This window comes from Oryza brachyantha, chromosome 4, assembly GCF_000231095.2.
Source record: "Oryza brachyantha chromosome 4, ObraRS2, whole genome shotgun sequence".
Lineage (NCBI taxonomy): Eukaryota > Viridiplantae > Streptophyta > Magnoliopsida > Poales > Poaceae > Oryza > Oryza brachyantha.
The window spans coordinates 395,903-421,433 of NC_023166.2; the positions used below are offsets into that span (position 1 = coordinate 395,903).

At 40.0% G+C, this 25,531-nt stretch overlaps 1 protein-coding gene across 1 annotated transcript; it reads right to left on the minus strand.

Annotated features, from left to right (window-relative positions):
- Positions 1–3,484: 3,484 nt before the first annotated feature.
- Positions 3,485–6,102, minus strand: LOC102701506 (verprolin-like). Its single transcript, XM_040522965.1, has one exon. It carries the CDS (start codon positions 5,678–5,680, stop codon positions 3,851–3,853), a length of 1,830 nt encoding a protein of 609 aa, XP_040378899.1. The 5' UTR covers positions 5,681–6,102; the 3' UTR covers positions 3,485–3,850.
- Between the last annotated feature and the right edge of the window lie 19,429 nt (positions 6,103–25,531).

A 25,531-nucleotide genomic window follows, 5' to 3' on the forward strand; every position in this document is an offset into this window, starting at 1 on the left:
GCGTCATGTTCTTTTGTTATGAGATTGTTACGCCCTTATCTTTTCGATTTGCTCATGTATATTAGCCAAAATTTCTATTTTTAACATTAAATAAGTTATTTTACTTTTAGTTCATTAAACACACGTATAAAAGTTTATTCATAAATTATTTTTGTTTGTAAATATTTTAATTCATTAAAAACACGTATATAAAAGTTTATTCATAAATTATTTTTCGTTTGCAAATGTGTCGTTTAGTTTTTTCCTATAAAAACAAAAGAATAACCACTTTAGAATTTTTTGTATTTTCTAATTTTGGGTTTGCTATTTAAGTACAAGCTATTAACTTAACTACTACAGATTTGGGTTAAATAAGTATATATATACTCGCACACATTTTTATGAAACAAGTCATTATAAGCTTAGGATTAAAAATCTACCAACAAAAATCCAAACTAGGAAAAGAATGACCTTACTTGTACATACAAAACACAATTTTTTTATTTCATTGCATTCCATCTTTGTGGCACAAGTAATAAACTTGTAACGCCAATTAGCAGCCCATCTAGAGTCCATTACTGGCCCAGAAGAGCTCGTAGAATTTTTTCGTTGGTCAATTATCGTGAAATTTCTCCAGATATTTCCCATTCCCAAAGGGAGTTTTACAATTTGACTGCATTCTTTTATTAGATGTACTGAAAGATCATTTGCACGAAAGTTGAGTAATAATCTAACCAATAAAACACAGCTCTTGTCTACCACTATTTGCAAATAAAGAAGTTGAGGAGCAATTGTTTGTCGGAAAAACCAAATGACATATTTGTAAATAAAAAATTATTTATAAATAAAAGTTTTATATACGTGTTTTTAGCGATCTAAAAGCTAAAATTAAAAATAAACTATGATAAAAACCTCAAATCTACTCTTCAATTTAAATTTAAATTTTGATACGTGAGGATAAGCGGTGAGAAAGATTGGGCTGTATGGGTCCAGCACGAGGCGGTGTGACAGCGTAGAAGGGTGAACCTGTCTAACATTTCCTAAATCTTGACAAAAACTTGTAACAGCGTCACGCATGCAGACACACAGTAGTATGTCAGCTGGCCCATGTTTCTTTATCCACTTCCAATACTGATAATTAACACTACTCCTTGTTTAATAGGGTGAAATATATTTTCCCTCTCAGGTTAGTTGTGTCTGTATGTATGTCTATGTACCTATATACTCCCTAGCCCTAAAATATAGCCATTTGTAAAGTAGGATATTTGTATTAAGAAAGTATGCAAGAGTGATTGGAGAAATATTTTGATTATTTCAGAAGAGAAGAGAATGTAAGTGAAAAAATTAAATGAAAAATGGGTATGATTGGTTGAAACGAGTAGATATAGGTACAAAAATCACGCCAATAATGATTGAAGAAATGCTCTAATTGGTTAAGAGGAGAATGCAAATGAAAAATTTAAATGAAAAATAATTATGATTGGTTGAAACGAGTAGGTATATATAGGTACAGAGATTATGCCATTAATATCTATTTTTTTTCTCATTGAACACACCCTCAATCTAGTACATGTTTGTGTTGAAATTGATTATATTTTTTAAGATAGAGAGGGTATAATTAAGTTAGCCGAGCGTATGTGTTAATTTTGTGACCACTTGGCTGTTAAACATATACTATGAATGGCAGATGGAATTGTGCAGGGTCGTACGGGCGGGGCGGAGCGTACGTCTCGTCACTTGCAACTCACAAACACGCAAAAATCAACAATGTTACAGCAAGCAACAAATTTGTACGAACTGCATGCATATATATATATGCATGTGCAGCCTGCAATCTAATGCATGCAAGGTAGTACTATATGATGATCAGATGGCTGCGTGCCTGCTGCAAGTACTCCCTAAACATCCCAAAACAACGAAAGTGACAAGTCCCTAAATTCAAGAGGATGCCATGACATATATTCCCTCCCTCAACCAAAGAGTACGTGCAAACCACGCCACGCACAATCTCTCTCTCTCTCTCTCTCTCTGAAAAACTGTGTTGCTAGCTTGGTGGTTTCAGACAGATCACATTCCCTTGATGAAACCGATGCCAATGTCGATTAGCGAACAAACACAACAGATCAGATTCCCTCTTTATCTCTTCACCCTTTAATTTCTTTTCATAAAGAAAAACAACAATACTGCTAGTTATCATACTACTCTCGGCCTCTGTTTGAAATTGTACTCTTGATCCTGAAACAGATCAAAGGGAGAAGAAGGTTTTGAATTGAAAAACAACAAGGCGAGTACTCCCTCCGTTCCGGAAAGAACCAACTTTTCAGTTTTGTATTGAGCGTTTGACCATCCGTCTTATTTGAAAAAAATTAAAAAAAATCAGTCATACATGAAGTACTATTCATGTTTTATCATCTAATAAAAATAAAAATATTAATCGTAGATTTTTTTAATAAGACGAAAATTCAAACATTATATCTAAAAACTAAAAAAATGATATGTTTTGGATCAGACGGAGTATATTACAACAGAGATGCAAATCTTGTGTTAATTAAATGTTTACAGTACGTGGCTGGGCCTGCACTGCACATGTCCCTACTATACCCCAGGGTACCACCATCACCAGCAGCATTCAAATCTCCAGCGCCCTTAATTAAATGCCACTTATTTACTACTATCTCATCTCGTCGTTATTCTTCACCAACTAAGTAATCCGTATTCAGAATTATTCAGCCAGTACTATGGGTTGATTGATAAACTTTACCAAACCTTAGGCCTTTTTAATTCCAAATACATTCTCCGAAAACATCACATCAAATTTTTAGACATTTAAATGGAGCATTAAACATAGAAGAAACAAAAAACTAATTGCATAATTATAGGAGAAATCTTAATACGAATCTTTTGAGCCTAATTATTTTATGATTAGCCATAAGTGCTATAGTAATCAACATGTGCTAATGATGGCTTAATTAAGCTCAAAAAATTCGTTTTTTTATTCATGTCCGAAAACTCCTTTCGATATCCGGTCAAACGTACATTGTGACCATTTCTCTAAAAATTTTTGCCATCTAAACATGACCTTATCTTACACGAGGTAACGCTGATGCTCATGCATTATTTTTCATTTTGGTTGATGGTAAAGGTGTCTATGTCTTGGCTTATTTGAGGAATATGTTTGTAAATAAAAAATAATTTATAAATAAAACTTTTATATACACATGTTTTTAGCGATTTAAAAATCAAGGCTACAAAATAAATTATGATAAACAACCCGTAATCAACTTTAGATTTAAAATTAAAAATTTAAATTTTGACTTATAAGTATAAAAAAAAATAAGGACGAAAGTAACGTGCCTTTATATGATCCTATGGGTTCAAAAGAGTGTGGCTAACCATGAGTGCGTTATCATTTCTACTCCTGATACATGCAACTTAAATAACCCCAACATTTTAAAATGGAGGGAGTAAATCTTGGAAAAAGAAAGAAACAAATACAGGCCGGGGGAATTAATAGGCATTTTGATCAGCTGTTCAGCCAATAACATGAATAATAATAGTATCTAATACTAGGAGTATATACATCAGAAATTTGAAAAATAGTAGCAGCAAAACAAACAAACAAAAAAAGGGCTTCTTTTTATATATAAATAATAAAAGAAGAGGATGAGCAAGTGACACGAGGCGTGTCGGTCTACACCCAACTCAAACACAGCAGAGTAGAGTAGTACTAGTACTGGAGAAGAGGGGTCGGAACGCGCTAATTTCGAGGCGAGGCGACCGACCTGTCGCGATCCGGACCGTTGAACAGTGATCTGACGGTGGTTGGTGACTGCACTGCCCTGCAGCCGTTGCGATCCGGTCGGAGGTGACGTCACTCTGGCGTCACCCCCAGCAACGGCCGCGCCACCTCGTCGAGCAGCGAGTCCAGCACCCGCTCCGCCACCTCCTCCGCCACCTCCTCGCCCTCCTCCGCCACCAGCCGCCGCTCCACCACCCGTCGCGCCCGCCCCGCCTCCTCCACGTCCCTCGCCACCAGCGCCAGGATGTCCTCCACCACCCTGCAGTCCGCCGCCGGGAAGCTCCGCGCGCGCCTCCACAGCCGCGACACCACCGCCGGCCCCGACAACAACTGCTGCTGCTGCGACGGCGAGGTGGGGTCCACCCCCAGCAGCAGCTCCGCGAGCATCTCCTGCGTCAGGTGGAACAGCAGCTTCCGGTTCCACCGGTGCCGGAGGGGGCCCAGCCGCGCCTCGTCCACCGGAAGCTCCAGCTCCAGGAGGTGGAACACCAGCGGGTCTACCGGCGTCTCCACCGAGTGCCCCTTCATCGCCCGCCTGCCCGCCGCCCCTCTGTCGCGCATGAACCCGCCGCGCTCCAGCACCGTCCGCAGGTACACGTACTCGGGGTCTTCCTCCACAGGCACACCGGCGGCCGCCACAGACGACGACGTCAATATCTTGCGCTCGCCTGAGCCGGAGACGGCGATGTCCCTGGCCGAGGAACTCGCCGCCGCAGGTTGCGCCGGTACCGGTGGAGCGGGCTTCTTGATCCGCGTCGCGAAGCGCTCGCAACCGTCGGGTCGCTTGCACTTGACGGCGGCGGTAGGCGCCGACGTTCTCGGTGGCGGGTCTAGCGGCGGAGGTGGAGGTGGCGGCCGGGACGGTTTCGCTCGCTGTTGCTGAGGCGGCGCTGGTGGTGGCGGTGGCCTCGGTTGTAGTGGAAGCCTTGGAGCGTGCGGCTGTTGATCAGCCAATGGCGCCCTTGTAGTCGGCCCGGCTGCCGGCTTGCCTGTAGGTGGTGGCGCATTCTCCTTGCCGCCGCTCTGGTGGTGAACAGGGCTCTCGTTCTCCTTGCCATTGGCGGCGGCGTTCTTCTTGGACTTGCGGTTGGTGACGGTCTCCCTAGCCTGCCTCACGATCTCGCGGACGGCGTGCTCCTTGGTGGACCGGCTCTCGGCGGCGTCGCGTCGGCTTCTTGTTTTCTTCTTCTTGGCGCCGCCGGACAGTGACGTCGGCGAGGTCGGCATCGACATGTACTGCGTGGCCCTGTCGAGCACGTTCTCCTTGAGCACCTGCAGGGACAGGCGCGGGTGGTCGACGACGTCCCACGTCGGCGGCGGCGCCCTGACCGAGGATGTGGAGGCGCGCGGCGTGTCCGGGAGGGAGCGCGAGAGGTCGCGGAGAGGCTGGCGGAGGCTGATGGACTCGGGGATGACGCGCTTCTTCTTCTCCCTGGGCTTGGTGTCCGTGGACGCCGGCGAGTCGGGGAGGCCGTCGATGCCCATGAGGCGCGCGACGAGGCTGGGCGTGCGCGGCGTCTCGGCCTCGGAGGGCGGCGCCGACGGCCTGGGGCGCGCCAGCGCGTCGAAGGCCGGCTCGATCTGCACGCCAATCTGGATGTCCCGGCGGAGGTGGTCGGCGTCGAGGTCGAGGCTGTTGCGCGGCGCCTGTAGCCCCGCCCCCGCTCCGGCCGGCGGGGAGACGGCGTCGTTGCTGTGGACGACGTGCGAGGAGGAAGGCGGGCGGCCGACGCAGCCGGCGCCGGGGGCGAAGATGAGGTAGTGCATCATGGCCATGCAGCCCGGGTGGGCCTCCGGCGAGGGCCTCCCATGGCTGAATGGCGGTTGCGGCGGTGGCGGTGCGGGGGAGGAAGAGCGGCTCCGGGAGCGGGAGAACCAATGGTGCTTGGAAGACGTCTTCATGGATGGTGTCTAGCTACTCACTCACTCTCCAGCTAGCTCTAGTCTACTATAGTAAGTATAGTTTAGTATGGATACATACAGCTACTTAAGAAGTACTTACAAGCTAGAGCCAAGAGCTCTCAAATGGTTGATGTGTTTAGCTATGGTGTTTTCTGATGCATTGCAGGGACGAAGGCAATGGTAATGTTTGTGTCTGGTGCAAGCAACAACTTCTCCTAGTTACAGTGAGCTCTAGCTACATAGATAGATATAGAGAGAGAAGATCGAGGAGTAGTTAAGCTAGTAGCTAGGGACACTGCAACTGAAAATATGCAAATGCAGACAGAGTCTTCTTCTACCTCTACCTCTACTAGTGTGTCTGTGTGTTTGTGTGGGTGAGCAAGGTAATCTATGGAGGAGTAATTAGCAAGGGGACCAACGAACTCGCTCACTCTCTCTCTCTCTCTCTCTCGGACACTACTTGTAGCTGCTTGCTTGAATAATTTACAGTCACATGAATGAGATAAAAAATACTCTAAGAAACTCTTCACTCTCTGGACAGTCTAGAGAGAGAGAGAGAGATGCAGCGCAGGAGCAGGAGGTGCATTGGGGCAAGGAAACGAGTCTCATCAATCAGCGCGTCAATCTGGAGTGGAACGGATCGATGAGAAATGCAATGCAGATGCAGAATTGTTCCTACCAAAACCAAAACCAACGAACCGTCGCTGTTATCATTGGTTCTTGTACCACAAAACATTAGTATAGGATGAGATGAGATGAGGAGGAAGAGCAACAGGGGAAAGTTGTTATCATACTCATTTCATAGTAGTAATCGTTGTTTCTCTGCTTTTTTCTGAGATCAGATCAGATCAGAGCAGAGCAGAATCTCTCCATTCCACTGAACTGGGCTGAGCTGCATACTAGTAGTAGACAGCAGGGAAACAGTTTTTAGCATACGGGTGTAGGTACAACCGTGTGCTTGCATGTCATATAAATAGTCATAAGAAAATATAAAAAAATTTGACAAGATATATTAATAAGATTTATATCACTCCACAAACATGCAAGTTTAAATTCAACTTCTGCAAGTTGTAGCAAAAAAAACAAACAAAACTGAAACTAAGTATACGCATATTCATAATTGCTTTTGTTATTTTTCTATAACTTGCAAAAGTTAAATTTAAACTTACATATTGTTGGAGTGATATAACTCATATTAAACTATCTTGTTAATTTTTTTCATAATTTTTATAACTATTTAGATGACATGCAAGCAACGACTGTATATACATCCGTGTGCTAAAAGATTGTTTCCGTAGACAGCATGCATGTGTTTTCAAAACAAGATCTGCATCTGCTGCAGGTTATGCTGCTGCCCTTCGTCTCGTGGGAGTGGGTCACCATCCTTCAATCAATTTTTGCTACTATCACCCTCCTGTCCTTTTTCGCATACGAATTGTCCTATGAGTATGCTTATCTTTTTCGCTAGTCAAATTTTACTAGTGTGTAACAACTCATATATAATAGCTAGTAAAAATCTTATAGATGATTGAACTGAAATAGCTAAGGGCTACTTTGAATCAAAAGAATAAAAAGATAGAGAAATGGAAAAAATATAGGATTCTGACAGGAATATTGGTGTAAAATAGAGTATTGCAAAACACAAAAAAACGTAGGAATAACCGTTTAATTGGATCACAGGAAAAACACAGGAATTTGAGGAGAGATATAGACTCAAAGGATTTTTTCCATGAGGTTCAACCTCTTGCTAAATTTTCTCTAAAACTTGTATTGGAAGATGTATTTCATAGGAATTTGAAATGATTTCATAGGGTTCATTCCTTTGATTTAAAGGGTTTGTAGAAAAAATTCCTATAGAAATAAAATCCTATAAAATTCCAATGAATCAAATACGGCCTAAAAGTACAGGAAAAATCCTGTCCAATTTGAATGTACTACTACTACTAGTGTGCGTTTGTTTTCTCGGGCATCCATCGAATCGTAGCACTGAATGATATTATAATAATACTGTCAGTCTAGTAATAATAACGGTTAAAAGTTGAGCATGATAGGAAGAGAAGGGGGAAAGAAAGGGATGTGATACTGCAGTGCAGTGGAGTATATGCTGCTGACTGCTTTCGTCTGTCTCCTCCTAAACTTTATTAACTAATGTGTGCACACAAAATATAAGCTCTGCATTGGAAGGCACAAAGATGACGAAACGATTCCAAGCAGCAAACCAAACAGTACTAGCTAGACTCCACGCACCTCTATGCCCATTGCGTTGCATTGCATCAGCCATCATGGCCCTCCCTTTGCTTAATTAATTAATTAATTACTTACTTACTGATGGTAAGTTGCAGTGGTGCTTAATTTAGTTAATGCCCTGGTTAATCCCCATGCGAGGGTGGTTAATTGTGGATTAGTAGTGGATAATTCTCAACTCATATGGTTTCTATAAACTTCCCATCATCAAGAAACTAGTACTAGACACTACTCTTTCAATGCAAACACCACTATTCCACACTTAAATTTAATGCTACTTATCTCACATGATATTTTGGATGTTGTGTAGAAACCATATCTCCTAATTTATTTACTTGTCACATCATTTTTCATCTTATGTAGCAACTTATTTAATGCTATAGACACCAAGACATAAGGTTGGTTGGGGCTGACGTTTTGAGCCCCCATTGGTTGGTTGGGCCTGGGCTCGCACTGAAATTGAGGCACGCGTCACCATCCACCGTTTGTTTCTCACACTTGGAAGTGCGTGTGTTTTGGGTTCAGCAGCAGCCGCCGTGACCACATGCCCACATCATCTTCCTCCTCCTCCTTATTCTTGCCTTCTGAGATGTTAATTACTGCAAACCTCCCTCACCATCCATTTTCATTTTCCTCTTCCTAATCCAAATATATTTTTGAAGTATCTAGCTGCTCCCTCTAACCCAAAGTAAGCTAATCTAAACTTATTTCGAGAGGTGTGCAAAATATATAGAATAACTTTACAATACTTTTGCTGGTAGTATTCTACCAGTATTATTATCATAAGATGATCTCAACCATTAATTTATAATTTTTACTACAACGTAAAGAATATTCTTACTTTTCCAATAGATGATACTATGATAGTACAATATGGTTATCGTGCTCTCAAATAGTAGTAGTATTCTACTATCAATATTATTTTCAGTAGAAGAACCTCAACAGTTGTTAATGTGGTAGTATAACTATATAGGTCCATTGGATTAGTAAAATAAATGGTCTAAATTGTTTTAGAGAGTACTTAGAAATAACTTTAAATATATATGAATAGATTCATTAGAAAAATAAATGATCTAGATATGCTTTTTCAAATAGTCTAGATTGTTTATAGTACCAGCACAGGTTGTTACAAAACACCTCCTTATACTTTCACTCTCTTTTTGAAAAAAAAAACTAATTGAAGCAGCAGAATAATGCAGCATATATATATATATATATATATATATATATATATATATATATATATATATATATATATATATATATATATATATATATATATATATATATATATATATATATATATATATATATATATAGTGCTGTTCATTCAAATGATGGTATCCATTTTAGTTTTGAATTATGGTGAGGCTGCATGCTGGGGCAGACCGAGGAGCAATATATTGCAAAAGATTAAGATAAGGTTTTCAGGTTTTGGACGCATGCAAAGAGCCATTGCCTGCTTGGTGCTACCACTACACTACACTGTGTCAGCAGTACACACGCGGCCGGCTTAATAATTAATCTTTCAACCAAACCACTCCTCATTTAACCTAGATCTACTGTACATTACTACTACACTACTCACTCTCGCATGCATCCACGGTAATTAATTTAATTATTACATCTATCTAGGTGGATCTACCACATGAACCTAGCTAACCTCTATATGCATCGTGGTCATGGAGTACTACTATAGCATTCGTCGTATATATCGTCATCGATTTGAATTCGACTACGACGTGCTACTATACGCAGATCTGATCATTTTGAAATTGAAAACTATAGCACAATACTCTCACGCACGTACGTACGACTTGCTCGTTCAAAAATTCATGCATCAAGCTAGCTCTATTAGCTTTAAGTGAACCGGCCCCTTCAATTATTTTTGCCTTAATGGGTGTGAGACCAAAGGATTGATGGATTCTTCAACGCAAAATACTACAGCTAGAGCTAGCTACCCATGCATTAAATTTCAAATTACCTGCTCATATATTACTACCAGTAGTGAGTTGTTTTTACTGTCTTTCTGAGAGATATATATACCTTTTGTTCATATACTTAGAAATTATGTAAACCTCCCAAAACATATCTAACTATTTCAGTAGGTGGTTAGTGCTTGGCTTTTTTATGGAAAAACATGAAACATCATATTTGTAAATGAAAAATAACTTGTAACTAAAATTTTTAGGCAAAATTGGCTATAGGGCATCGAAAAAACGCGTAATTAGCCGGTGGACACCGTAAGATCATGAATTTGCTGTAGGGCACCATGAAAGTGTGGTAATTAGCTACCGGATACTCCGGCCAATTTTTTTATTATCTTCGGAGTCAAAAATTCTAAAAATAACGAGCTTGCCCTCGGTGGCCAACCCGTTATGCGCCCTCATCGTCGCCGTCACTGCCTGTTCACTCGCCTTGTAGGCTAGGGTTCGGGTGTGGCGCGGTGCCGAGACTAACTGGGTCTGGTTCGACTGGACCCAGTAGACATAACGGGGTGGCCATCGAGGGCAATCTCGTTATTTTTAGAATTTTTGACTCCGAAAATAATAAAAAATTAGCCGGAGTGTCTGGTAGCTAATTACCACAATTTTATGGTGATCTGGAGCAAATTCGTAATCTTATGGTGTCCACCGGTTAATTACGTATTTTTTCGATGCTCTGTAGCAAATTTTGCCAAATTTTTATACAGTTCTTAACGATCTGAAAACAAAACCTAAAAATAAACTACAAGAAGAAAAAGAAAAAAACCTAAAATCAACTTCAAATTTAAAGTTGAAAATTCAAATTTCGGCTTATAAGCGAAAAGATAAAGCTGCTAAAGTTTCTTGAACAAAACTATTTTGCATTACAAACCAAATGGTTTATTATATATACACATTTATATATATGTTCTTCCTGAAGAAATACCTTGAATATAATATGGTCAAAATATTCAATATTGGAGTCAACTGAGTCATTTATAGCAAAGCTCGTAATGACCTTTCTAAATTAGGCAGCCATACTTGACAACTTGGCATCTTTTATTTCAAAATTAACCAGTCCAGTCCACAACCCTTAATTTTCGTTGGAGGATAGTCTGAAAATAATGCATGACACTCCAAATCATGCACTATTAAACTCTAAATTATTAATTAAAGAGAGAATCTACACATGTTACTGAGTTTGCCGTAGTTCAATTATTTATTATTAACATTGTCACTTTCTATAATATGCCATTAAGTGTTTCAATTGTTTTATAATATACCATCGAACCAATGTTTTTTTTAAGAATACACAAATAACCTTATATACGTACAAGGTTAACGGTTGATTTATATCCTTAGAAGTTTTTAAACTTATAATATTTTGCATAACCTCCCCACACGACATATAAGTTTGTGTATGTTCAATAATTTTTTTCAAAAACGTATATACTATGTTGCATATAACTCATAAATTGTAATTTAGAAAAAAAATAAAACACAAACATCTTGAAACTTGTACACAAACTTCTAGGTCATGTAAGGAGTTGTTGACGTCAAAAGTTGACCCGATGATGTGTCACATACGAAGGTCTGGGAGTCACTCTAAGACCGCTCCAGTGCAGGACCTAAATTCGTAGAACATGTGCGGGCGTGCCAGTCAGTTTGATCCTGTAACTGACAAGATGAAGAATAAAACAAGTTGATCGACTATCGGGCCCATATGTAACAAAAAATCCAGTCGATCGGACGTTGATGTAGCAGTGTTTAGCCGATAGGCTGATCGATTGGCTGATGAAAGCTTGGATTGTTTGAGAATTCGATACATATAAACTCAAATATATAGTTAAATAAACAATGAATCATGTATTACGATCGGCCAAAACCAACTTATATGTAACATAAGCCGATGTAACATAATAACTACCGATCTAAATAAATCAAGCTGATTGGTATAAAAGTAATACAGTAAGGCAATCGGCTACTCTATTGATGTAAATATGATAAACATGTAGGTTGGTACAGATCATCGGCTATAAATGACTGACAAAGACCAAGATCTATAAAATATCTAGCCTAGATTACTAAGAATGATAATAGAAGATCGAACCAAACCGAGACAATTCAAGATTACGCCTAGTGATGTCAGGATAGATACTGAACAGATCTAGATTGCTATCAAGCCGATGAGCTGATGATTGATAACTTATCGGCTGGTACTTCGATAAAACAATGAACAAGATACATCAATTTAATATAAACTATTTGATAAATGCAATCTAATAGATCGGACCGAACCGAGACAGTTCAAGCATCTAGGCCCCTATTGTTAATTTTGTTAATTAATGACAAGCGCTAATTGTGGGCTAACCGCTTTCTTTGAGTTAAATATTTGAAGTTAGTACCACGTCCTTGATGCACATGGATGATTATCAAAGGTTAAAAGATTGGAGGCACGGAGCAAAGAAAAGAAACGGTAAAACTAGGGCATTAGCTTTAAATTGATCGAGGTGAAGGGCGATCAAATTTGATAGTTTGTTTTTAACTTTGTCGTACTATTAAGAGGGGTAATGACCTAGCAAAGAGTTGATTTTAATTACCACATTAGGTCATTTGCATAACACTTGAAACATATTTTTATTACTGCAACATTCACTGGAGTCGGCCAGACCAAGGTCAGTCAGACCGAGAGTGATACAGCGGTCTGACCGCAGGCCACTGGGCGGTCTGACCGACCACATAATGGCGGTCTGACTGGCTGGTTCGGCCAGTCTAACCGCGGGTACTTGAGCGGTCTGACCGACCCCCTGGAGACCGATTTTCGGCCATTTGGTTTGGCCGATACAGAGCTGACGGAGCCGCAGTCGATCAGACCGAGCTAGCGGCGGTCTGACCGAGCTGAGGTCGATCTAACCGGTCACTTAACTCCGGTCTGACCAGCCGGGCTGATGATGTCATCTGACAGGACTCCAACGGCTAGTTTTCTAGCCGTTGCAGAGTTGTTCGGTTAGACCGGCCATATGCCTTCGGCCAGACCGACAGTAGACTGAGTTGGGGGATTTGGCCCCCAACAGCTAGTTTTTGTGTATGGGGGTATAGATACCCCTCACCAGCAGCAAGAGACCTCTTCTTGGCATCCATTTCAATTGCATACACCCCTTGCATCTCTCACACACTCATTTGAGCTTAGAGTTCATCTATTTAGTGTGTTGGAGCTTGTTCTAGCCAAGAGCCAAGTGCACTGCTTCATTGTAGAGCTAGTATGGCACTTGATCATCTCCACGCAGGGTCATCGCTTGTTACTCTTGGAGGTTGCCGCCTCCTAGACGCCTTGTGGAGGAGTTACCCGATGATCTCTCCAAGAAGTTGTGGAAGAGGCCCGACGCCAGTTTGTGAGTGGCTCGATGTTCGCCATCTCCGGAGTGGAGAAAGAACAACCCTAGTGATCGAGGCTTGGGTAGTCCTCTCCTTAGGCCGGCTCCCGCCTTGCCCACCCCTTGATGAAGGGGGCGTGCGGTAGCTTCGTGGTTGAGCGGTGGAGTTGGGCTCGCCTCAACGGGGATTAGGAAACCGGCGAGTTTCTGAATCTCGGTGAAAAATTCCTTGTCTCTTGTCTCCTTTACTTGTGGCATTTATATTTGTGCAATTTACATTTCTAGAGACATACTTGTGATCATTTCACCCTAGGTTTTCTAAACTTGACTTAGGAAGCATAATTTACTTTCCTAGTGTTACTTGCGCCACTATCACTCTAGGATAGCAAAACTTAATTTAGTTGCTTAGTTAGTGTTGTCCTCACAAAGCCTAGCAACTTAGGTTAATTTTGATTAGGGGTAATTTATTTTTAAATCGCCAATTCACCCCCCTCTAGTCGACATCTTAAACCTACAACAGTATTAGATTGAATATATCAAATATCAATATTAAACCGACGTAGATCACCCGAAGTGGTCGACCAAATCAACTCAAGATACCAAAATAACATAAGCTGAAACTGATACGGTAACTAGCACTCGCGCAACTAAATTAGAAGATCGGACTGAACCGAGACAATTCTAATCTAGCCGAAGAGGTTGTTGAAACCTCGGTGAAGAGGGTGGCGATGCGCTGAAAATAATTGATCTGTATTGAGATGTAAATGATTTACAATGACCCCGGACATACATATTTATACTCATGGATGAATACGAGCCTATGTCGAATGCAACAGACATTTCCTAAAACGAAATAACACAAATCCTATTTGGACTCTACCTCCAATCCCTATTAAATACGACACTATTTCCTAATAGATAAAAAAAGTATTAATAGATAAAATTACGCCGTCATGTCTTGGACTTCATGATTCCCTATTGAATTCGAACTCTTTCGGATAAAATTTTCATCAGTGATTGCACCTTTCCTTATCCCAATCCAGTAAGTAATTTTACCAAATTTTGGTGTTAACAGGAGGCAACACACAAAATTTATTTATTTTTGAATCTTTTAAAGGTATAAATCAATCGCTAATTAACCTAGCTTACAACTATATAAGGACATTTTGGCTGCCAAATACTCCTGGTCCAATGGTATATTATAGAACAATCGATAAACTTACCGGTATACTCTCTCCGTCCCTAAATATTTGACGACGACGATTTTTTATACACGTTTGACTACTCATCTTATTCAATTTTTTTATAAAATATGTAAAGCTATATATATGCATAAAAGTATATTTAACAATAAATAAAATGATATAAAAATAATTAATAATTATGTCAGTTTTTCTGAATAAGACATAATGTCAATTTTTACTAATTAATAATTATGTTAATTTTTACTCGTAGGATAGGTTACCACGAGTAAAATATAAAACTCGGCTACTGTCTATCTAGATTTTCATGTTACAATCAGACTTACCCATGGTCAAAAAAATTAACTAAATGTCCATCGGCTCGGGTGCAATTGACATCCCTGAACAACTTTGAACAATTGACAACATCAATCATGATTGTACGGCTAAGATATGATTAATGACGACACGATCGATCCTCGCAATAAATAAGCTAGTGTGGGACCGCACCGCACGATGACGATTATGCTGATATGGGTGACGTACGTAGGATACATGGATCACATGTCCGCTGGGGGACTACGTACGTGTCCAGCTGTATAGTGCATTACGAGTATGTATATAGCAGCTACCACGTAATAATCCATCCATCGACTTTTAATCCTCCTCATCATATATTCGATCTATGTTATACATAACCGCAACGAGTTTTTAATGATTAAATATATTTTACAAATAAAACTTCCATATGTATTCTTAGCATTTAAAAGTAAAAGACTAAAAATTAATGTATGATATATAAAAAATCTTAAATCAACTTTAAATCTAAATTTTAGTTTGTAACCACAAGTATTTATGGCTGACCCGAGACTTTGTAAGGTCTCAATGCGAAACTAAACATAGATATTGTTTTATATATACATATATATATTATATTTATGAATTATTGTCATAAATATTTAAATCACATCAGAAATCATATTTATATAAAAAGTATTGTACATGTATTAAAAAATTTAGGATGAGGTGCGGCGATTTGGGGCATAGCGCTAGCGGCCTCACAGCTTGCCACCTACGGCTGTCGCGGCCTGTAAGCATTAGGGGCAAAGTACACGACATGAGGTTATGTATGCATTATTTTCACCGTGCATGCACGTACCTTGTGTTACTGACTTATGGCTGTTTGGATCCAAGGAATTTTTAACTCTCTTATCATATCGGATGTTTGATATTAATTAGAAATATTAAATATAGACTGATAACAAAACAAAACGCATAAATAAAGACTATTTCATTAGACAAAATTTTTAAGCCTAATTAATCCACGATTAGCAAATATTTACTGTAGCATCACATTCGCTAATCATGGACTAATTAGGCTCAATAGATTCGTCCCGCGAAATAGTCTAGAATATGAGGTGGATTTTATTAATAGTCTATATTTAATAATTCTAATTAGTGTCTAAATATTCGATGTGACAGTGATAAAAAAAAGGCTGAGCGGAAACAAACACCGCCTTATACTGTATTGAGCAGCTTGTAATACGTACATATCACGGTACAGACTTACGTACAGTGATTAAATTAATATAATCAATACAGTATATGTTTGTGGACGGCACGCACCTACATCGATCGATCATACCGTATGGGTATATATACGCCCTGCTTCTGTAGTGCCTGCATCTGCATCTGCATGCACATTTAATCTTGTTTAGAATATTTATGGGTTTTTTTAACCAATATTTACGTACTACTACTTGCTGGGTTATTTCATCCAACGTTAATTTCTGATCTTAGCCTGATACTGATCACCTCTACTAATGCTGAATTAATTTGATCTACTGACCTGATTGAGAAGCCATTGAATTCGAATTTGATCTCCTTCTCTGTTCTTTCCTCTCTTCTTCTCTGATCCGGCGACGTGCAGCGACGGTAGCTTGGCATTAGGCCTTCTTTTCTGGATCTAGGTGTTGACAACCTTCGGGCCCGGCGAGATTAGATCGTCGGTGATTACTTCTAAACCTGCAACCTTCTTTTAAGATCACGTCACGAGCCCCTTCCAGTGCCTAATCGATCGGATGATTTGGGTTTTTGGTTTTTAGAACAAAGAACTTGGGCGTCCCCTCCTCCTCTGTCCCACTATTTATATGATGGCACTGGTGGGGCTCAGGGTAATCTCGAATTTGATACGGATTCTGATTCTACCGATCACCGAAACAAACTCCTATTCTATCTCTTCTTTTCTTGTCAGAGTAGGACACGAATTTCTTGTTTGAGTAGGAGTAGGACACGGTAGAAAAATCGGTTATGGTGGATTCTGAATTTCTTAAACCGGTCTCTATCTAATTTATTTTATCCGATGTCTAACCGAATAAATCAACCAACACTACTCTCCGGTCTGCCTTCGTTTCAAAACATAAACATTAAAATATAATATTTATAGAATTTTAATCATTTTTTAAATATTTATGGGTTTTTTAACCGATAATTTTCAGATAGTACCTGATGCAAAAATGTATATAAATAATTCTTTTAAAAAATACGGAAATGAATACAGTAAAACTATTATCAAGCGGAAACCGTAAATGGTAAGAAATTATCTGAATTTTTTCTAGGTATCTGCATGTAGAAATTATTTTTTTACAAAGCGCGCGCGTATACATGTACACACACCATAATTTTAACATACAAAGTTGGATGAAGGCACAGTTTATATTAAAATTTTAGAACTCAGTGAGATTTACAACTTTACAGTTATGACCTTTTTTTTTAAAAAAAAGAGTACAAAACAATTATCGCAAGTTTTAAATAGGTGAAATTAATGAAATAACATCTTAATCAAGATAAGTGATTGATAGGTGAGATGGTGAGGAAGTATACGTAAACGGAGATGCTATTGGTTCAAATATATACTGCACGCACGCACGCATATTTATTTGTTGGCTTAATTAGGAAACTCAATTTGAGTGGCCCCTTTTTAATTATAGGGTTAAGAGCAGCTCCATATATGGTAAATACCAAATTAATATTGGGAAATTTGAGAAAAATCCGGCCTCCAATAATAGACTTGCCAAACTGACCCCCTTGCCATCCAACTTGCCCGTTCTAGCCTGCCGTTGTCGAATTTGTTACAGGGACGGGGTGACAAGTGTGAGGGGAAAGGAGAAAATAGTGATGAATACATGGGCCACACTATTAAGATAGTCTTAGTGGAGAGGTCGCTCAATCCAATTGAAAATATAGATAGTAGCCTTGTTGGATATCTGGCCAAATAAGTAAATAGAGGGTGAAATCTGGAGATGTTGTTAGAGTTGCTCTAATTGGATTCAGGCCATTAAGAATTTTTCATATTAAAAAAATGTCATTACTACTTGCGATATTAGGTGAATGCACTAGAATTTCGTAAAACTGAAACCGTGCTATATATCATTACCACTCATTACCACTCATGTAGATCCACATGTCAATTCTATCTTCATCCACCCTCGCACCTTCTCTCTTCCCCATCTCTCTCACCTCTCCCCAGGAAGTCAGTGGATCGGAGGCGGTGACGAGTAGTCCATGGTGTGCGGCATAGGTTGTGAGAGGGCGAGGCAGTGGTCATATGGAAAGGTCAAGGTAGCAGAGCGAGGTCCGGTGGATGCGGGAGGAAGAGGAGCACTGTCCTAGAGCTAGCGAGGCTTGTCCTCTTCAGTGTGAGTAGGTGAGACGTTGGGAGGGGCTCTACAAAGGCGGCATCATATCGAGGACCTCGAGTAGGTGTCTGCACTGGCTCCATCCTTCTCGAGCCATCAGTGTGCTCAAGCAACCTAGGGGTGGGATGATTCACGAGCTACCACCGGGTGGGATGTTCCGAGAGCTACCACCGCTCTCATCACCATCATCGATGTTGACCCCTCCTTCCATCTGCACCAAAGCCAAAGATGCCCTTTATTTGCAGACATCGACACTGTTGTCGTGCCACTGATGATGGACTGCCACTCTAGAGCTTGCTGATTGGGAAAGAAGAAAAGAAAAATGAAAGAAGGAAGATGAAAAACATGATGGTAATTACATGTTTCTAGAAAATATTAGTGGCACTTACCCGATATCATGAATAGTAATGACACTTTTTCAATACTATTGATATGGATCCAATTAACCCTTAATTATATTCTGGTAAATATTCATTGTCTTTTTTGATTCAATTTGTATTCGCTCCATATCTATATTCAATAATATTTTATTCCATTCTTGTATTTGGGTTCTGATTCCAATAAAATGAAAACGAATATTGTAGTGGTTTTCCGTTTGGTTTAATCCCTATCTAATGGAGCGTGCAACACCATAGCTAATTAATCATTTACATTTTTCTCTCCTAGTGTTTTCTCCCTTCCATCTTAGGAATTAATATGACATGAAAACCACTGCTGCATGCTAATATAGCCTTATTATATGCATAAGGAACATGGACCCACAACTTTAAAACCTAGTTTTGAATTAGCCAATTTCTACTAAAATGACATAGCTGAAGTACTACCTCATTGAAATCCCTAATTCTGCTTCTTCCTCGGCGAGCCTCGGTTCCCCTTCATCATTGCGAGTCCAATAAAACGACATCACTGGGAGAGTCGCCGGATGGGGATACATGTTAGCTGTGCTCGGTTGAATTTTTCAGACTTTTGAGATAGTGAGTTTGTCATGTGAGTTAAAATCTTGAGGTTTGAGTTGAAATTTTCAATAATTTGGGTATAAAGGTTTTGAGTTTAGGGTTCAACGTTTTGTATTATGAAATGAAAGTTTTTCTAGTTGATGATTTAAAAGTTTTATATTGTGGGTTGAATCTGTTGAAGACCAGGTTGAATATATGTTATACATTATGAATTAAAAGTTTTGCAAAATCGAATTGAAAGTCTTGCAAATTGATTATTTGGTAGTTTCAGACAAAAGGTAGAAAGTGTGTTTTGTGAGTTATAGGTGAAACTTTGAGATTGGAAGATGGATTCCTACAGATGGAAGAGGCTTTTTACGTGGGGAGTACGTGAGGAAAACATGTGCGGAGTCCGGGAGGCTGTGCGCTACGGGGCAGGAATTGGAGAACACGTGGCACTGTTTTTAGACAGAATAGCGAGCACCTGTTAGTTTGTTCGTGCGTAGTACCCAGAATTGTGGCAAAAACATTAAATTTGAACCGTTGAATCAAAGATATTAATGGTGTGGACGACATGCACAGTTTTAGTATTAAATAGAGCTGATCTAGTGTCAAGGTACGTTTATGCTATCGTTTGTTTCTATGAGTTCCAGTACTAATAATTAGTTTTATAACTAAAACATAAGTCTTTTTTATTCTATCATGTTTCTTTGGAGTGGCTAAAAGGGACTAAAACCTCATTAAATAACATATTCAATAGTTCACAGCACATACACATAGTTGTAGGCCTAAAATAGTAGAGTAGATATGCTATAGGAATCCCTTTTAGCACCTCCCCCAAGGACTTATGGACCTAGGTAGTTTTAGCCTCTATTAGTCCCTCATGTTTGTTATTTTAGGGCTAAAAAGGGACTAAAATGAAGGGACTTATAAATTAGCCCCTCCAAACAAACATCCCGTATAGCTTTGCACCCTTGTTTTTACATTTCTTATGCTTATAAGTCAAAATTTAACCTTAAATTTGTAGTAGATTTTGTGTTTTTTATCACAATTTATTTTTCAGGCTTGACTTTTAGATGACTAAGAACACATATATAAAAATTTTATTTATAGGCTATTTTTCGTTTATAAATATGCTATCACAACCCTCGGAGCATGGACATTAGTTTCCAATATTGTTTTTGTTGTGAAGAATTAAATTGTTCAACCCTAAAAATAGATAAAAATGTTTAAGAGAAATTGTTTGTGAGGTGGGCTTGAGACAAGTACAACAGTGTAGATGGTTGTTGTCTATTTGACACACACAGACAACTAAATAGACATCTTATACAATGACTTGTCTATTTGTTTATCTGCAAAACACTTTATTTATCCATTGACACATAAATCAAGTTGTTTATCCGCAAAACACTTTATTTATCCATTGACACATAAATCAAGGTAATCAATAGTGTTAGCGAATATACGAGATGTGGTGTACAACAATGCTAGCGGTGTCGGTTTGGCATTGGAGCACGCACCCCAGCCGTCTTTTCGCAAATAGACGTTGTGGTCCTCTGTTAGATGGGACAGAGTTTTTTTTTTTAATTTCGTAACATACACACGGCTCAAATAGGAGTACAAATTAATCAATGTGATGCAAGTGAGGGAGCACGTACAGAAAGTGCAGTCAGAGCGACACAGTGGCAGTCGTCACGGACAAAGCGCTTCTGGAGTTAAATCGATCGATCCAGATGCTAATTAACTATGCATTGTACCACATATATATACATATATACTGTGAGTCTTTTACCTCTATATCATTAAAAAAGATGATGGTTATCTGTGTGTCACTAAAAATTTTATAGGCACATCTATACCATTCACCGAACTTTCTTTTAACTACGTACCATTCCGTTCGCCTTCTGTTAGGAAATAAACTTTTGTATGTGGGACCCACCTAGGAAAATTACTACAGTGCCCATCCTCTCCTCCTCCTCCCGTAGTACTCCCTCCCGTGCGTCGCCTCCCAGTAAACCCTAGCCGCCGCCGCCGGACTGCCGCCGACGCCGCCGGAGCGCCAGATCCGGCGGCCCCCGCCTCGCCGGACCGACGCTGCCTCCGGACCGCCGCCGAATCCTCCTCCCTCCCGTGGACGTGGGCAAGGAGCGCAGGGACGTGACGCTGGCCGACTGGGTGGTGTCCAAGATTCAAGTCGGCGAGCTCCGCGAGGTCGTCGACCAGCCGGTGCTCGCCGAGGGCACCGGCATGATGGCCAGCGTGGAGGCGGTGGCGAAGCTGGCGTTCCGGTGCGTGGCGCCGGACAAGGACGACCGGCCCGACGCCCGGGAGGCGCTCGCCGAGCTCAAGAGGATCCAAGGGATGCTCCCCGAGGTGTCCGGCCTCAAGGGATCTTGAACTGAATTGGCCACACAAGCTTCTGAACTCTGATGCTCATGGACATGGCTGCGATAACCTGTCGCCTCATCAATCCAGGATTGCCAAGAGGATGCACACTGTCAAATGTGAGTTTGATAAATGGTAGAACCGAAGTAATTTGCTGCATATAGTTTAGCCATATTCTGATACAAATAGAATGTATCCTGATGTATGTCAAATTCAAGTTCGAATCGGGTATATTGAATCATTTTGATTTGAGTCAGAGAATGGTGATCCTTGCCGGCACCATACAGAGAGGATAGGCGGCGCTATGGAGGTCTGAGTTTGAAAGAGTGAATATTGACTACACCATTGAGTTTTTCTCGTATCTGTTCTCATATTTTTCTGATAATTTACAGATTAATTTGGGTATTTTTCGGATTTTTTTGAATCATCCTGATTTTCCGCGAATTTTTGGATTTATTTACGAATTTTCTTTTATTTCCTTCAATTTTCCGAAATTATGAGCCAATTTTCTTGAATTTTTATATATTTTAGAATTGAATTACGATTTTTCTAGCTTATTTCCTGATTTAAAATTAATTCTGTCATTTCTAAATTTTTTACTAACTTTCCATATTTATTTACGGTTAATTTGGGCATTTTTCTGAATTTTTTCAATTACCCTGATTTTTTTTCGAATATTTTGGATTTATTTACGAATTTTCCTTTATTTTCTACAATTTTCTGGATTTATGAGCCAATTTTCTTACTTATTTTCTAATTTAAAATTTATTCTGTCGTTTTCTAAATTTTTTACTAAATTTTCATATTTACTTACTGTTTTAAGTTTATGTTTGCCATTTGTTTACTAACAAGGGCAAAACAGTTTTTTTACAGCTTCGTTTGACACCGTTAGGTCTCCATCCATCCAAAATGGCGTATAGGTAAAAAAAATTGGTAGATAGTATAGAGGTGTCTATAAATTTTTTTATGACACACAGGTAACCATCAACTTTTTTTTTAAGGGCACTAGGGTAAAAGACTCACATATTGTCCGCCATTCATGTACGTACTACGTACGTATGCACTGAATGATATATAAATGATCAATATATTTTTTCTTCTGAAATTTTGTAAAATTAGCCAACAAGATATATAGAAGTATGATGTGCATGGTGCCCTGAACCACAACAAGCAACTGAGCAAGTAAGCAAATGTAAGGTATATAGCTAGCTAGAGGAGCATGCATGCAAGTAGGGACATTGTTACTCCTGTAGGTTGATGCATGGCAGTATATATATATGAAGAAGCCAGGCTGCAGACAAGAACGGACCGGCCGGTACGCCATACGCATGCAGGCTAAGCTAGCTCCAAATATAGAAACAGTGAGAGTCCGAAATATATATGCATCCAGATCGATCTCTGAAGATATATGGATCGGGTTCTGGAGGAAGACGACGACGATCGATGGCGACGAGAAAGCAAGCAAGCAAAAGGCAGGCCGGGAAGACGACGCCCATCGACATGTAAGGACCAGACGACAGTCGACGTACGCTAGCTGTTCTCTTCCAGCTGCATGGATGGAGGGAAGCGACGACGCTGTTCCGTTCCGGGACGTACCTCGCAACGCTACATCCATGTACACGAATTTGTATTCAAACTTGTAATCATACATCAACAACATCCACTACTACACATCATTCCCTATCATTGTTAGGGGTGGAAAAAGGGGTTTCCCATGCTCAACGTAGCTAAAAACCGACGATGATGACTACTCATTAATAATATTATATATAGTCGTCATTGGTACTAGTTTTCTTTCTAAATTAACCGACAAAAATAAAGAGCCAAGCCACTGAGCTGATCAAGGAGGGCTGGTTTTTATTTCCATGCCTTGACTCTTGATCACATGCATGCATATTGATCTCTCCATCGCCTTGCTCCTCTCTCTTCTCTCCACCTGCTAGCTGATGACTGAGCAACCCCTTTCCGATGCTACAATAACAATGATGGTGGTCATTGACTCTAGCTCTTCTCCGTTTCTCTGGCTCACCCATCCCTCTTATCTCCGGTCCACCCGCACCTCCCTCTCCTCTCCAACAGATCTAGAGGGGTGAAGCATGGATGCCTCTAGATATGGCCTTCTCCGATGGATCTGTTGGGCTAGTATCCAAAAAGGTGTGATTGTAATAGCGACCGTGATCACTGACATCGAAATTAAACTAGAAGGCCAAGGAGTTCTAGTGGCTCCGTACGTAGCGCCTCCCATGAAATGTGATGCTCGTCAATCTTCCTCTCCATCACCATCAATTGAGTAATGAAAGGTGGGGCCCACACCGATCAAAGAGAGTCACGTCCACTTTTTGATAGATGCAACGATTGATTCATCGAATGATTTTGTACTGGACTCATTTGGCTCCTCCATTGATTTGTATGAAAGAGTGAATTGATGGATTTTGATCTTGCACTCTCGATACGTTGAGTCGGTTTGATATTTTTACTTAAACTTACTGATTAGTACAATTTAGGATGTCCAGCACTAATAAGGGGGCTCATCTGTCCCCCAAAATTATGCTGGTTGGGAACCTTATACAAACATAGTTCCTAACTAGCGGTTTGGCTCTGAAGCCCCTCTTTTTGGTAGTAGTATATCAACTGATGGTCACATACCTACAATCATAGTACTCCAAAAAACATGAGCACTACAGTAAGATAATCGGCTATGCGCATCTTCGAAATCTATTTCCAGGGTGACGAAGCGTTGAAATATTGTATTGACATGTAAATATAGATTACAAAGATTTCGTGGTGTATATGTTTATACCCCTGGATTGATACAAGTTCATGTCGGTATTTTTTTCCTTATCCCAATCAACTAAAATATCATACCAAATACTAGTATTAGCAAGCTGAAATTTGATCAAAACAATTGAATCCGGCCATATGAGCTCTACGTGCATCTAGCACGTACTAGTAGGGGTATAGTACGTGCTCATGCAGTTTCACCATCTGAATTATATGATGCAATAGTAGGCCCCTTCGGCAGGTGAGGATGAGGTGCAGATGAGAAATGCAGAATTCCAAACGGACGGAGTACAGTGCTGACCAATCGATTGCGAACGTACGTACGGATCGACCATGTTTGTCTAGCCAGATCGATCGACCCTACTTTTTTGAAATTCGAAACCTATAGCGCTACTACTGCTGCTGCCTGGAACAAGCAACTACTCGGCTGTGTTTTTTCCCATAGTTTTCTCTTAACTTTTTACTCTTTTTCTCGTACATGTTTAACGAATTACTGAACGATGTATTTTTTAGCAAAATTTTATATATACAAGTTCAACATATAGAATTTTAAAATAGTTTTTTTATACTTTATAGATATAATTCAATCGTTTACATGGTTAAATAGGCACAAAACAATCAGATAATTAATCTTTCATTTTTCATATTCAGCGAGAAAAGATAATGACCGTGGTACAATTAAGCTTGCAACACAATGTAAAAAACACAAAGGGGACACACGGGCAGCAGCAATGCATGGATTCATGCAGAAAGAAAGAGTAGTTAAGCCAACCAAAATAAAAGGACGTGTATGTACCATATGCCCACTTGAAATGATGAGATGGGCGTGCATTTGTAATGTACGTACTGATCGATCCACTCTCCCTTCTTGTCCCTAGCTATCTACCTAGCTTCGGATTAACTGGACATTATTTACCACACTATGACCGCGTTCGGCGGTCCACATAAGTTATCTTATTCCTCTCGTTTTTCACGCTGAACTGCTAAACGGTGTATTTTTTATAAAAATTTTATATAGGAAAAGTTGTTTTAAAAAATCATATTAGTCTATTTCATATTTTTTTAATAATTAATTAATCATGTACTAATCTATTTCTATGTTTTCCGCGTCGGGTAAGTTAACTTATCCCTCTACCTAACGAACACGGCCTATATATATATTATAGCTTCGGAGTAGTATGTATTGGGTTCGCAGAACAACTCCATAACGGAATCTCGTATACATTACGGACCAGATGAAATCATTTGCACGGCACGACGAGGACAACACGGAGATAGTGGGGAGAGAT